The following is a 15,237-nucleotide window of genomic DNA, read 5'->3' as shown; positions in this document are numbered from 1 at the left end:
ATTGACAAGACCAGTGTTTTCTTCTAAGACAGTAATACAGTTTCAGGTCTTACTTTTTTTTTTTTTTTTGAGTTTAAGTCTTGAATCCATTTTGAGTTGATGTTTGTGTATGGTATGAGATGTGGGTCCAGTTTCATTCTTTTCCATGAGGATGTCCAGTTTTCCCAATGCCATTTATTGAAGGACTATCATTTCCCCATTGTGTATTCTTGGCACCTGTGCTGAAGATTAATTGACCATACGTGCATGGGTTTATTTCTGGGCTCTCTATTCTGTTCCATTGGTTTATGTCTGTTTTTATGTCAGTACCATATTGCTTTGATTACTAAAGCTTTGTAATACAATTTGAAATTAGGAAGTGTGATGCTTCCAGCTTTGTTCTTCTTGCTCAAGATTGCTTCAGCTCTTTGGGGTCTTTTGTGGTTCTATACAAATCTTAGGATTTTTTTTCTATATCTGTGAAAAATGCCATTGGAATTTTTATATAGATTGCTTTGAATCTGAATGTCTTTCCATTTATTTGTGTCTTCTTCAATTTCTTTCATCAATGTTCCATAGTTTTAAGTGTACAGCTTTTTCACCTCCTTGGTTAAATTTATTCCGAAGTATTTTATTCTTTTTGGTGGTATCGTAAATGGGATTGTTTTATTAATTTCTTTTTCAGATAGTTAATTGTTGGTATATAGAAACACAGCCGATTTTTGTATGTTGATTTTTTTTTTTTTTTTTTGGCTGCATTGGGTCTTTGTTGCTGGGCACAGGCTTTCTCTAGTTGCGGTGAGTGGGGGCTACTCTTCCTTGCTGTGTGCTGGCTTCTCATTGCAGTGGCTTCTCTTGTTGCGGAGCACGGGCTCTAGGCATGAGGGCTTCAGTAGTTGTGGCTCGCAGGCTCTAGAGCGCAGGCTCAGTAGTTGTGGCGCACACGCTTAGTTGCTCCGCGGCATGTGGGATCTTCCCAGACCAGGGCTTGAACCCGTGTCCCCTGCATTGGCAGGCAGATTCTTAACCACTGCGCCACCAGGGAAGCCCTGTATGTTGATTTTGTATCCTGCAACTTTACTGGATTAATTTCTTAGTTGTAACAGTTTTTTGGTGGAGTCTTTAGAGTTTTCTATATATAAGATCACATCAACTGCAAACAAAGATAATTTTATTTCTTCCTTACCAATTTGGATGCCTTTGTTCTTTTTCTTGTCTGATTGCTCAAGCTAGGACTTCCAGTACTATGTTGAATAGAAGCAGCAAGAGTGGGCACCCTTGTGTTGTTCCTGATCTTAGAGGAAAAAGCTTTCAGCTTCTTATCATTGAGTATGATGTTAGGTGTGAGCTTGTCATATATGGCCTTTATTATACTGAAGTACATTCCTAGTTCTGTATCTGATTTGTTGAGAGTTTTTATCATGAAAGAATGTTCAGTTCTGGTAAATGTTTTTTTCTGCATCTATTGAGATGATCATATTGTTTTCGTCCCTCTTCTGTTAATGTGATGTATCACATTTAATGGTTTGCTTACGTTGAACCATCCTTGCATCTCAGAGATAAACCCCACTTTGATCATGGTGTAGGATCCTTTTAATGTGCTGTTGAATTCAGTTTGCTAGTGTTTCATTGAGGATTTTTGCATCTATGTTCATCAGGGATATTGGCCTGTAATTTGCTTTTCTTATAGTGTCTTTATCTGTCTTTGGTATCAGAGTAATGATGGCCTCATAAAATGAGCTTGGAAGTGTTCCCTCCTCTTCAGTTTTTTGGAAGAGTGGGAGAAGGATTAGCATTAACTCTTCATGAAATGTTTGGAAGAATTCACCAGGGAAGCCCCCCAGTCCTAGGCCTTTCTTTGTTGGGGGAGTTTTTTACATCACTGATTCAATCTCCTTACTCATTACTGGCCTGTTCAGATTTTTTATTTCTTCATGAGTCAGTCTTGGTAGATTGTATGTTTTTAGGAATTTATACATTTCTTCTGGGTTGTCCAGTTTGTTGTCATATAATTGTTCATAATAGTCTCATGATCTTTTGTATTTCTGTGTTATCAGTTGTAATGTCTCTCTTTTTTTATCTTATTTGAGTCTTTTTTTTTCTTTGTGAATCTAGCTGAAGGTTTGTCAGTTTTATCTTTTCAAAAAACCAGTTCTTAGTTTTATTGATTTTTTTTTTTTCTGTTGTGTTTCGAGCCTTTATTTCAATTGTTTCCACTCTGATCTTTGTTATATCCTTCCTTCTGTTAACTTTGGACTTAGTTTGTTGTTCTTTTCCTAGTTCCTTGAGGTGTAAAGTTAAGTCGTTTGAGATCTTTCTTTTTTCTTCATTTTGGCATTAAGCTATAAACTTTCCTTTTAGAGCTGCTTTTGCTTCATCCCATACTTTTTGGTATGTTGTACTTCAGTTTTTGCTTGTTTCAGATAGTTTTTTTAAATTTCCCTTTTGATTTCTTCTTTGGCTCATTGGTTGTTCAGGAGTGTACTAATTTCCACATATTTGTGAATTATCTAATTTTCCTCCTGTTATTGATTTCTAGTTTCATACCATTGTGGTCAGAAAAAATACCTGATATGATTTCAGTCTTTTTAAAATTGTTAAGACGTGTTTTATGACCTAACATATGCTCTGTCCTGGAGAATATTCTGTGACACATGAGGAGAATGTGTATTGTGCTGCTATTGGATAGAACGTTCTCTATATGTCTGTTAGGTTCATTTGGTCTAAAGTATAGTTCAAGTTCAATGTTTCCATACTGATTTTTTTTTTGTCTGATCCATCCATGGTTGAAAGTGGTAGTGAAGTCCCCTACTGTTATTTATAATGTTGTCTATTTTCCCTTCAGATATGTTAATATTTGCTTTATGTACTTAAGTGTTCTACCTACCATAATTTTAAATTATTGATGAGTTTAAATTGTATTTGGAGAGTTCTTTGACAATTAAATTTGTGATGTGACATTGGTCATTATTGGTGACAAACTTGCAGGTAGGCTAATACTACTGTGTTGCTGCTTACATTCATACTTGAAGAAAATAGCAACTTTCAGTTAGAAGTTGGTGACCATTAAAACAAATAATTTTCCCACCCAAGTTTACTATAAATTCGTGGCCCAAGTCCAGGGTTTCCTCCATGTCCCCTCATATCTCAGACTTAGTAAAGGAGCTCCCAGGGCACCCACCCAATCTTAGGGCCCCATTCACTGTCATGTCCCACTCCAATCCCACCCTCAGAGAATAGGATTTCACTGTTCATTCATTCAGCAAACATTGAACACCAGCCCTGTGCCAGGCCTTGGGACAAATGGTGAGATCCAAAGTCAAATAAGATGAGGTCCCTGCCTTTAAGCTGCTCATCATCTACTTAAGGAAGAGCATCAGAGATACCATCCCAAAATGCAAAATGTAAACAAGCACAGGAACGTGTCTACCCTTCCTGGTAATCAGATAAACCCGGTGATGCTGAGGTTGGGTCACTAGCATTTATCATAGAAATTCCATACCCTTCTTTCTCAGCACTCTCACTCTTGCAAATTTGTGCCAAGGAAATAACTCAGGACAAAGGGCAGAGTGTGGCGGGCAGAGGTCCTTTCCTCTCCTTTTCTGGAGGCTGTGTCCGCCTCAGGAAGGGGTTGGGTCTTGTTCAGCTTGTGCCCCCGTGCTGGCACATGTTAATACTCATAAAGCCCTGTTGGGTGAATGTTGGACCCCCGTGCAGCTCCAGTGCACAAGAGGAGGGGCAGTCCAAAAGCTCTCCACTCATCAAGTTCCTGTGTTCTCTTCTAGCCACCAGAACATCAGGAGAGATGGACAAGCCACTCATCAGCTGCCACCTGGTGGACAGTGATGGCAGCCTTGCTGAGGCCCCCAGTGAGGTTCCCAAAGTGGGCATCCTGGGCAGCGGGGACTTTGCCCGCTCCCTGGCCACACGCCTGGTGGGCTCCGGCTTCAGCGTGGTGGTGGGGAGCCGCAACCCCAAACGCACGGCTGGGCTGTTCCCCTCAGCAGCACAAGTGACTTTCCAGGAGGAGGCAGTGGGGTCCCCAGAGGTCATCTTCGTGGCTATGTTCCGGGAACACTACTCCACACTATGTGGTCTCAGTGACCAGCTGGCCGGCAAGATCCTGGTGGACGTGAGCAATCCCACAGAGCAGGAGCACGTTCGGCACCATGAGTCCAATGCTGAGTACCTGGCCTCCCTCTTCCCCGCCTGCACAGTGGTCAAGGCCTTCAATGTCATCTCTGCCTGGACCCTGCAGTCTGGCCCAAGGGATGGAAACAGGCAGGTAGGTGCTGGAGGAATGCCAGTCATCATAACAATAAATGTAAACGGCTAACTTTCATTGAGGGCCCTTGGTGTACCAGGCTCTCTATGTACATTATCTCAGCTCATCTCACAGCTCTGCAAAGTTCCATTTTACAGAGCAGGAAACTGAGGCTCAGAGATGTTAATGAACTTACTTACACTAGGTCCCACAGCTTGGTGAGCTGGGATTTGAACCCAGTTCATAGGAACCTGAAATCATGTTCTTTTTTCTATGGTAATTTGATTTCCAAGAAGACAAGGAGGAAAAGTTTGATGGCTTTCTTTTTACTATTTGGAGTCAAGAAGAGGAGAGATTTTGCTTTTAGGATTGGACTTAGAAAGAAGAAGGTAACACACTCATGTGCCAGGTCCTAAGGAAGCAGGCATGTCCCAAACTTGATCTCATTTATTCCAAGGACTTCCAAAAACTGCGTGGATTTCTCAGAATAGTCAACAGCAGGTTTTTCTGAGGGTGGAAAATGGCTCCAGAAAACAGCCATTGCTGCATACTGTTGTTGGCAAAAGGAGTTCTAACCAAGACAAGGTGGTTTTTAATGCCGAGAGGCAACCTGTACTTGCCTCAGGGAAGCATGCCAGGCTCCACATGTGTATGAGAACTTCCACCCATGAGTCCAGCTCAGATGCCTTCTCTGCCCAGCTCCATGCCAGGCTGTGGGGAGCCCACAGGTACCCAGCCACCCCTGACTGGAGGGCCCTCCATGCAGCCTGCATCTTGGGACTCCTATATTTGGACAGGCAAGGAACAGCGGGGGAGTGTAGGGTAGCAGGGCCTGGGAGGGAGCAGAGCTAGAGGCTGGCTGGGGAAGACTTCGAGATCGGCCTTGGCCTTTGCCCTACCTCACGTTGTCAGGCACAGGGAACAGGAAGGGCGTTGCAAGCTGAGGGGACAACCCGCAGAGGCACAGAGGTGAGGAACAGTGTTCCAAACGATGTTCCCAGATGGGGACAATAGTACCTACTTGCAGGCTTGTGACGAGGCTGAGGGTCCACACGTGTAACGCCTGGCACATAGCGGGTGCTGAGTCAGTGTTGGTAGACCACCCGACCACAGCGGTGTCAGGAACACCCAAGAGGTGTTCAGGGATCAGAGGACACCAGTGGGCCTGCGTTGGGGCTCATGGAGGGAAGCAGTGGGCCATGAGGCTGGGGCTGGCTTGTGGAAGGCCTTGTGTATGAGGCTGAGGGCTGTAAGGGGCCAGAGGACGTGGTCAAAGGGGACACTTCTGGACTGAGGGATGGAGCTGCAGCCACAGTTGCACTTTCTGGGCCATATTGCAAAGCCCAGGTGCTGACCGACCCCCAGGGCGGGCCACAGTCCTTTGAGGCACCTACTCCAAGGGCCCCCGGGGGCTGCCTAGATGGGCATTTTGCTTGTGGATGCTGATGGCAATGAACTGGGCGACATGCTTACTGTTGGATGAGCGTTGGCCGTTTTCCTCGAGTAGCGGGCATTGCTGGGCCAGAGGCTAGGGGCCCACAGGGAGCCGAGGAAAGGCCCCGGGCTGGGATTCAGGGCCCCCTTCTGCTCCAGCCGTACCCTTACCCGGCAGATCGCTGGGCCTCGGTTTCCTCCACTGCTCCGTGAGGAGCTTGGCCAAGATCCTCTCCGAGGCCCCACTCAACCCTCCGGGGACCCCACCTGATCCCCCCCACCTTCCTCCCCACAGGTGCCCATCTGCAGTGACCAGCCAGAAGCCAAACGCACCGTCTTGGAGCTGGCGCAGGCCATGGGCTTCACCCCCGTGGACATGGGGTCCCTGGCCTCGGCCCGGGAGGTGGAGGCCATGCCCCTGCGCCTCCTCCCAGGCTGGAAGGTGCCTGCTCTCCTGGCCCTGGGACTCTTCGTCTTCTTCTACACCTACAACTTCATCCGCGATGTGCTGCAGCCCTACCTGCAGGAGGGCAAGAACAAGTTCTACCAGCTGCCTGTGTCCGTGGTCAACACCACGCTGCCCTGCGTGGCCTACGTGCTGCTGTCGCTGGTGTACCTGCCCGGCGTGGTGGCGGCGGCCCTGCAGCTGCGCCGCGGCACCAAGTACCGCCGCTTCCCCGACTGGCTGGGCCACTGGCTGCAGCACCGCAAGCAGATTGGCCTGCTCAGCTTCTTCTGCGCCGCCCTGCACGCGCTCTACAGCTTCTGCCTGCCGCTGCGCCGCTCGCACCGCTACGAGCTGGTCAACCTGGCCGTCAAGCAGGTACGGCGCTCGCCTGCCTCCCGCCAATCACAGGGTCGGGGGTGCCCGTGGGTGCAGCCCGCCGTTGTCATCTGCCGATCCTGCCCGGACTGGGTCCCGCCCACATCCTGCTGTCCGAGGTTGGGCGTATCAGCGAACAAAACATGGAAAGCCCTATGCTCCCAAGCCAGGGAGACGTAAAGCGCAGCTGTGAGTTACAGAGGGTAGTGAGGTGCTCAGGAGGGAAGTCAAGCCGGGGAGGGGGTGGGGTGCAGTATTAAGGGGCGGTGAGGGAGGCCTGGCTGAGCGGGGGACATGTGAGCCCAGGCCGGAATGGCAGGAGCTGCCTGGCACCTTTGAGGATCGGCAAGGAGGCCCTCTTGGTGGAGCCAAGGGACGGGGCCTGGGAGGCGGAAGCCACACGAGAGCGGCCTTAAAGGCTGCGGAAGGTCTTTGACCTTAGACTTGAAGCCAAGGAAAGGTATTGAGTAGAGGAGTGAAGATCCGTCTGGGGTTTTAACTGGCTCCCTCCGCTGCCAGGTGGAGAACAGACAATCAAAGCGCAAACGCACATGCTGGGAAACCAGGTAGGCTGTGCAGGAACCGAGAGGAGAGGCGGTGGGGGCTCGGAGTGGGGTGGGAGCGGCAGAGAGGCGAGAAGGTGCTGAAGGCGTGTTCTGAAGCCAGAGCGCGCAGAACTGCTGTAACAGACATGGGATTCATGAGGTGTTTGAGGACGGCTCTGGGGTTTCAGCCTGAGCACCCGGAGGGCTGGAGTCACCATCACCGGAGACGGGAAAGGCTGCAGGAGCATGTGTTTTTGAGGGGGCGGGGGGAAGGGCACAGTAATTATTCATTTAGGAAAGCCGTACGGTGATCTTTTGCCAGCAGGATTCCTGGGAATGGAGGGCCTTCGGGCCAAGCCAGGTGGTATCACAGGCAGCATCCCCTGGCACCTGTACCCACAGAAATAGTCCCCCCCAGATGCTTCCTCCGGGTTTCCAAGCTCACGGGGCCTGATTCTGAGTCCCAGGCTCAGGTCTGCAAGCAGCCCTGCCTTTCTTTATTTTCCCCAACCTGCTTAATTCCACCTCTAGTCCTCAGCCTCTGGCCTGGAGCGTGGGTCCTACCCACTCCAGGACCCTTAGTCACCCAATGAGACACTTCTCTTCTACCCCTGGTTCCAGCTGCAGTTTTGTTCTTGCTTGGGAAGCAGGGATCTTACTGAGGCTGGGCCCTCCCCAGGTTCGCCCACCATGCGTCCATCCCCTCGGAGGCCTGACCACTTCCCAGAGCAGGACCAGGAGGCAAGGCTGGGCCGCTTCCTGGGAACCACAGACCTCAGCCCCTATTCACTCTAGTTCCTGCTTCCCTGCTGGCAGCTTCTCAAATGCCCTCGTCATTCCCCACCCACGGACACCTGGCACCATTTCATCTGTAGGCTTGGGCTTTCATAAGAGAAAGGAGGAACTCCAGACTTCAGGCAAAGAAGCAAGACACCTGCTGGAAATGAGAGAGGAAGGGAAAAAATAATAGTCACTAACACTTAAAAAGAGCTTACTGTGTTCCAGGTACCATCTAAGAGCTTTACATACCCAGTGTGAATTCACTGAACTCTTATCCCTATAAGGCGGGTGCTGTACTACCCTTATTTTACAGATGATAAAACTGAGGCACAGAGAGTTTAAGTAACTTGGTCAAAGTCACTCAGCCAGTAAGTGGCTGAGCTGGGATGCAGACCCAGCCAATCCCCTCCAGATCCGTGTTCATGCGCATACTGCCTTCTACAGGGAAAACAAGTCCAAATTAACAGCTGAATAAATGATCCCAGAACTCATCCATTCGCTGAGTTCTACTCTACCGGGCCCTGAGGCCACAGGATGAAATAAGACAGTCTCGTCCCCAACCTTAGCTGGCGTGGGGTGGCGTGGAGGCCTGCAGGCCAGAGCCCTAGACTCTTGTCCTCCAGCATCACTGACTGGAACAAAGATCTTGACCTTGAGCAAGTCACAGCCCCTCTTTGGTCCTCAGGGTCCTGATGCAGATGGAGGTCTCACCCAGTGCTAACGTTTCCTGATGTAGATGGAGGTCTCACCCAGTGCTAATGTTTTTGATGCTCTTTGATGGTATTTTCTTACTTCTAAGAAGAGTCAGCCCGCTGGGCAGGAAGCTCTGCGTGGCTCCTCGGAGAGTGGAACAATGTTTGCTGCCCAGGAGGTGGCAGGTGTTCCAGGCAGTGGATGGGGAAGAAGGTAACGCCCCCTCCCCACTAGAGCACAAGGCAAAACCCCTGCCCGCTCCTTCCCCTGCCCACCCTCTGACTGCCATTCTCCAAATTCTCCGCCCCGCCAAGGCTCTCCTTGATATTGCGTTCATATAGTAATCCCATGATGCAAATACCAGGACACAGAGGGGCCCGTGTGAGGTAATTTTCCCTGAGTTCCAAAGCCCTTTAAGGCTGCAGGCCCCCATGGAGGTTGCCAGGCAACCATCACTCCCACAGGACAGGATCAGAGACAGACAGCAAGGCCTGTCAGGCAAAGGGGCTGAACCTTGTTCTGCAGAGTTCTGGAGGGCAGAGCCAGGGCTGATGTGGCTTGTCAGGGAGGGGAGTGGAAATGGGGGGCAGGGATTAACAGAGCAGAGCAGCCCAGAAGAGGGATGGCAGCCAAAAAGTAAATCAGTAGTGCCTTAAAAACGCATGTCAAGATCAAAATCCAAAATCAAGATAAAGATCAAAGAAAATGTTTTACCCACACACTGTTTTCTTCGCCCTATGACCCCAAATCTAGTCCAGGCTGTCAGAGAGAACTGTCTAAATCTCACATCTGAGTCTCCTGCCCCTGGGCCCTTCAGCTTCTAACTTGCAACCTGCGGGGAAAGGAAACCCCACACGTGGATGGCAGCATTCCATCTCTTGTTGACGAACGCTATCCTGGTCGTGCTCAAGGTGGCCAGCTTGATTAGCTCCGAACATGAGAGAATCACTAGGGGAGTGGAGAGCTGTTTAACCTATGTCCCAGTTTGCCGTCTGTGACACTGGTCGCTGGGGAGCCCTGGGAACAGCACTGTAGTTCAGTCAGCTGGGTGAGGCTCCCACAGGCTACTGAAGGTGGCTGGGAGCCAGATGCCTATGCAGGTGCCTCACCCCACCCCTTGCCAGTGTCGCGCTGAGTGGAAATATTAGAGGAAAAAACAAGACATTTTGCAAGCAGATGTGGTGTATGTAATCATCCAAGCTCTGACTTGTGACATTAACTGCCTGATCTTACCAAAATGCAGAAAGGAGTGACTAATAAAGTATATTTGAAGAACAAACAACTTACAACTCGGGGATGACCTGCTGAGCGGCAGTTGTTAGTGCAGGGAAGGTATGAGTTAACCTTCTCTGGGCTCAGTTACGTGGGTGACCTCCCTGCCCTCTGCAGGGTACCGTCGGCCCCGCCTTTCTCGCTAGCGCTGACATTCGTTTGGCACACAGCAAAATCACAGGATTTTAGACGTGACCTCTTCCAGCTCTGTCAGTGGAGAAACGGAGCCCCAGAGATGGAGTTGCCCGGAGTCTCACAGGACTCATGGTCAGGGTGAGAACCTGGGTCCCCAGACTCCTGGTCCTTTTGTGGCTTAAAGGCACCAGGGAGAGCCAGCTGCCCTGAAATAGAACAGAGGGCCTCGTTTCTCTCAAATTGCAGGAAAAGTACCCAGTGGATGGCCTTTTCTCAGTTTCTTTCAACGTTCTCTCATAAGCTTTTCAACCATTTTTGCTCAGACCACTAGATTCATGTTTAATATTATATCTTCTAACTGCACTCGGGTTATTTTTTTTCCTGCTGAAATAGTTTCTCAAAAACCTGTATGAGTCACTCTGTTTTGCGAAGCAGAGACCTACCTACTAAAGCCTAGTCACATTTCCTAATGGAAATGCTGTTCCTTGTTGTGCGGGTAGAATTGAAGCAGCAGCGTTTCCTGGTGTTTCTCAGAAAACATCTTGACTTCCAGGAACTCTGCAACGCGGTCTAGTTCGGAAATGATGGTTCTGTTAGAAGGATCTTGATAAAAGCTCTTCCTCGTGTGCACGGTACGAGTGAGCGTCGGCCAGGCTGGCGGGAAAGGGTGGGGCTGAGGTGCAAGGGGTCTCTGAGTGGGGAGGGAGGGGGTAGAAACCTCTGGGCCTGCAGAGGCTCCCCCACTGGTGTGTCCCTGGGGCTCACTGGGGGATCCCAGAACTCTGTGAGGGCAGTTATCTTTGCTCTCTGCAGCCCAGGGCCTAGCACACAGTAGGTGCTTCATAAGCACCTACTGTGTGCTAGGTGCTTCATAAGTGCTCATGGGCCCGCTTGGTGAATGGATGTCGGCCTCTGTTGCCTGGCAGTGGTTGACTCAAAGCTACATTCCTCAGACAGAAATGGGGAGCTGGGGGGGGAAGATGGGAGCTGGGGGCTAGATAGGAAATGTTGAGGGGTTTGGTGTATGTGTGTGTGTGTCTGGAATATGAGCCAGTGACAGGGGCAGCTTGGGGGACCAAGGATCCAGGGTGAGACAGGCTGGGAAGGAAGGTAGCCAGCAGAGGCCGCAGCCCGTCTGGCTGAAGGGATTCTGAGTTAAGAGAGCTCCTCCTTCCTGCTGGGGATTTGGGCACCAGAAAACCTTGTGAGATGGTCGTATTTGAAGGTTCTTTATGTCTTGTCAAATTCTCTGGCTCCTTACTCTTGGCTTATGTGACTGTTCTGGTCGACTGGCCCCAGACAGATTTGTGAAAGCCGTGGGGAAGGAGGAGCCATGCCTTCCGAGCCAGCTGCCTGGGTCCTGATCTCAGCTCTGCCATCTCCTAAGCTGTGTGTGACCATGGAAAGGTCACTTGATCTCTGTGCCTCATTTCCCTCATCTGGAAAATGGGGACAACAGTGACCTCTGCCTCACGGGGTTGCTGTAAGGATCAGGTGAGCTGATACCTGAGAAGCGCTTAAAACAGAGCCAGACACATGTTACGTGGAGTGGAAAGTGGGAATGTTGGTCGTTACTGCGTTTTTCCCGTCCTAAATTCCTTGCTCGCCCAAATCCCAGGGCATCGACCTCGGCCACAGTGTTCATGGTTTCCTTTCCATCCACACCAGGTCTTGACCAATAAAAGTCACCTCTGGATCGAGGAGGAAGTCTGGCGGATGGAGATCTACCTGTCCCTGGGAGTGCTGGCCCTGGGCACGCTGTCCCTGCTGGCTGTCACCTCACTGCCATCCATCGCAAACTCCCTCAACTGGAGGGAGTTCAGCTTTGTTCAGGTAAAGTAGTTCTGCCTCTGCTGGTGAGCCTCGGCGTGGCCCTGGCCCTGCCTCTCCTGTGCAAGCACCTTGCCATCCACACGCTGCCTGGGCTTTCGTAATCTGTGCTACAGAACCTCTCAGTCAGATGCCCGGGCCTCCCCAAGCCTGGCAGGCTCATCCGAGTCTCCTGATAAAGGGGCTGCCTGGGACGAGCTCAGCCTCGTGGCACCTGGGGATGCCAGATTTAGGCATGTGTAAAAATCAGACAGCAGAATGCTGAACCCTGGACTACACGTTCTCAGTATCTACAGTTCTTGGGCTTCCCAAACAAAATCCCATAATACGCAGTCACTGGACGTGTCACTGATCTGGCTGGGTCATCAGTGAGCCCTTGGGTGAGCTGAACTGCCCAGCCAGCACCCTCAGCTGAACCCGGCCCTGTTGTTTCCTTTAACCTCTTGATTCATGCAGGGTGGATGGCAGGTGAGAGTAGGACCTTCAGTTTATAGGAAATAAAACACAGCATTTCCCAAAGGACACCATTCCTATGTAAAAGGACATGCAGAGTCAAATAGATCTGGGAAGAGATTTGCCTCCCGCTCAGCGAGTCACAATGCACTTTGGCACATCAAGTACTGTCTACAGCAAGCAAACCTTGTTAAGCAGACTTATTTCAGTATTAGTGTCCTCCCTCCCCCACCCCCCCACCCCGTTTTTCTTTCACTGTCTACACTCCACAGAACACACTTTGGAAGATGCTACTAGTGGCAAAGGTTCTTTATGCATTTATTCACTCAATGTTTATTGAACACCTACTGCATGCCCAGCGTCATGCTAGACCTGGGATGCAAGAGGGAACGAGACAGGTATAGCCACGTTTTAATTCTGAGGGCCACTGGGACAGGGACATTTTTTACATTCCTTTGGCATCTCCCACTGTTCTCCATACAGAGCACGTGGTCAGCCCCCAAGTGCTGGCAGATTAACTCATCCCCTCCAGTGATGGGCGCTGACTAAGACTGGGTTCTGCCACCGATATGGTATCAGGGCAGGGAACAGACATCACACCCACCCCCGATGTCAACAAAAAATCTGTCCCATATCTTCTCTGTGCAGCGAGGACACAGTACGGGATTCCAAGAGGGACACCAACAGGGCAGTGCTCTTATGTAATCCAAATTAATTATCCCTCATTGGGGATGCATGCGTACCCTAGAACAAAACAGAGCTGTGGGTTTTTGGGGCTTTTTTTAAGTGTGTCTGTTTCTGAATCTCACTGGCTCTGCTCATCTCGTAAGGTCTCTGGAGGCGTGCTCAGGCCTGACACGTGCCGGCAAAAGGGGGAAGAAAGAATTTTATTTATCTGCCACTAATCCTCACGTGTCGCACACCCAAATCTGGGATTTTCGTGTTCCTGCCTGGAGTATGCTGGGGTGCATAGTTTATTCGCAATTAAAACAGACTGCAGTTCGCTCCCCTCACCGGAAAGTTGCTCCCTTAAGCAGCTGTAGATTACAAGCCCCAGCTCCAGCTGCTAGAGAAAGCCGGGGGATTTGGTTTTGTCAGCAAAAGCTGACTGGGACTCAGCAGCTGTTCTACTTTACATACTGAAGAGTCGAAATACAAACAGGAAAGTCCTTATGCTGCTGCAAGAAGAGGGGGGTGCAAAGCCGAGAGACGGGTAGAAGGACAGGGTTTTACGTGAGGAAATCAAATGCCCACATTCTGTCCACAAATGCTCTATCTCCCCGGAGTGCTGATACAGAGGAGGGACCGGCACATCGCAGCTCTGTAACCATTAGCAGATCACGTGCGCTCCCCGAGCCTCACTTTACACTCTTGTAAAATGGAGTTAGTTCCCTACAGACGTGTTGTGAGCCACTGTGCAAGATTACGTGTAAAAGAAAAATACAAAGCAATTTGCTGTGATTCTCGGGGCATGTAGCCACATTTCCATGATCTCTGACTAAGCCACCCATTTCTGAGTTCAGTAGGAGGCAGCAAGAGACAGGCAAGAGACTCCCACCCAGAGTTGCAGAATGGTCCGGGGCAGTGTTTGCAAACTGCAGTTGACACTTGTCGGTGGGTCATGAAATCAATTTTGTGGACCACAGCAAGCTTTTTAAACATAAAATAGAGTAGAACGTCTCCAAAAATGTCAGAGTTCTTTTTACATGTTCTAAGCACAGACATTTTTTCAGTGGTATCAATTCAGTAGTTATATACACACATGTGGGCATACGTCATTGTGTACTGGGCAGTAATGAAAATGTGATTCTTAATGTGAGCCGCCATCAGAAAGTTTAAAGTCACGGAGCTCTTGGAGCAATGCAGGTACCCAGGACTACCCTTGACCTGTGGACTCAGATGCCCGGGGTTGGCTCTGGAATCTGTTTTTATAAGCTCCTTGGGTGACTTAAGTGCACGTGATGCAGTGTGTGACAGTCTCCGGGGTGGGGGACACAGGCTGTGGAGCCAGCAGACCTGGGTTTCAGTCCCAAGACCACCACTTAGCAGCCCTGCACCACTAGACAGTTCCTTAGCCTCTCAAGCGTCTGCGTCCTGACCTGTCTGCGTCCACCTCCTGTAGTCATTGGGAGGATTTGTGTTGAGGACATGTATAGCGCATGATGCATGCACCCAGTAGAGGCTGTGCAGTTTTTGAGGTGAGCTGCAACCTCCTCCTGTAAGGTGAGCGCTGCTTTACAACGAGGAGCTACCCGGACCCCATTTCCTTTCCCAGCCACGAACGACTGCAACAGGTCACCAGGGCTTAGAAAGTGGCTGTGGAGACACCGTGGTTCTCAGTGGGCCTGGCCTGACCCCTGGGTCTGTAATGATTTATTGAGCTAGAAAGCCATCAAAACAGGGTGTGGATTCCACAGAGGTGGCTCGTGCTTACGTGTATCCTTTTGTTCCTGAGGCTGTTTTCGAAGTTTTTAATTTGGGGTTTTGTTTGTCTGGGTGTTTTTGTTGCTATTGTTTTGGTTTGGTTTGGGCTGTGCTAACTGCTCCGAATTAAGCCAGTTAAACATTGTTAGATTGCCAAATACCCAGGTCGGGGCAGCTGCCCCTGGACAGAGAAATGAGTGTTCGGCTCTTAGCACCTTGGCTCTGCCCCATCGTTAGGGGAGCTCCCTGTGGCCTTGCCCACTCCAGCCACCTGCCTGAGATAATAACAGAGCCCCGTCCTGACCCCAGCTTTGTGAGCAATTGTCCAAAGGCCCTCCCGCCACCGTGATTGAGCGCCAGCAGGAGCCACCAGCAACCTAGCTGTTTCTTGTCTGCTAACAAGCTTACGTAGAATAAAAATGGCCCTAGCTTGTGGTGGGCGTTATTAATTGCCCCGTGACGATGCCTCCCTTTCTTTTGGCTTCCTTTGACTGTTCTGGGATTTTTAAAATTGTTCCCAAGGAGAGAGAGTTTTAAGGAAACAAACTTGCTGGAATCATCCAGGCTTCCCGTTGGGATTGGAAAGTCAAAAGGCCCTTTGTTAC

At 49.9% G+C, this 15,237-nt stretch overlaps 1 protein-coding gene across 5 annotated transcripts in view; it reads left to right on the top strand.

Annotated features, from left to right (window-relative positions):
* The window catches only part of STEAP3 (STEAP3 metalloreductase), a 102,105-nt gene that overhangs the window by 23,695 nt on the left and 63,173 nt on the right, over positions 1 to 15,237 (top strand). For all 5 annotated transcript variants that reach the window (XM_036858422.1, XM_036858421.1, XM_036858417.1 and 2 more), the window contains exons 2-4: positions 3,765 to 4,264; positions 5,973 to 6,500; positions 11,594 to 11,758. In XM_036858422.1, coding sequence (XP_036714317.1) covers positions 3,765 to 4,264; positions 5,973 to 6,500; positions 11,594 to 11,758 — 1,193 coding nt within the window. The remainder of the gene's footprint in view (positions 1 to 3,764; positions 4,265 to 5,972; positions 6,501 to 11,593; positions 11,759 to 15,237) is intronic.

Source organism: Balaenoptera musculus, chromosome 7 (assembly GCF_009873245.2).
Source record: "Balaenoptera musculus isolate JJ_BM4_2016_0621 chromosome 7, mBalMus1.pri.v3, whole genome shotgun sequence".
Classification (NCBI taxonomy): Eukaryota; Metazoa; Chordata; class Mammalia; order Artiodactyla; family Balaenopteridae; genus Balaenoptera; species Balaenoptera musculus.
This window is presented reverse-complemented; position numbering and strand designations above follow the sequence as displayed.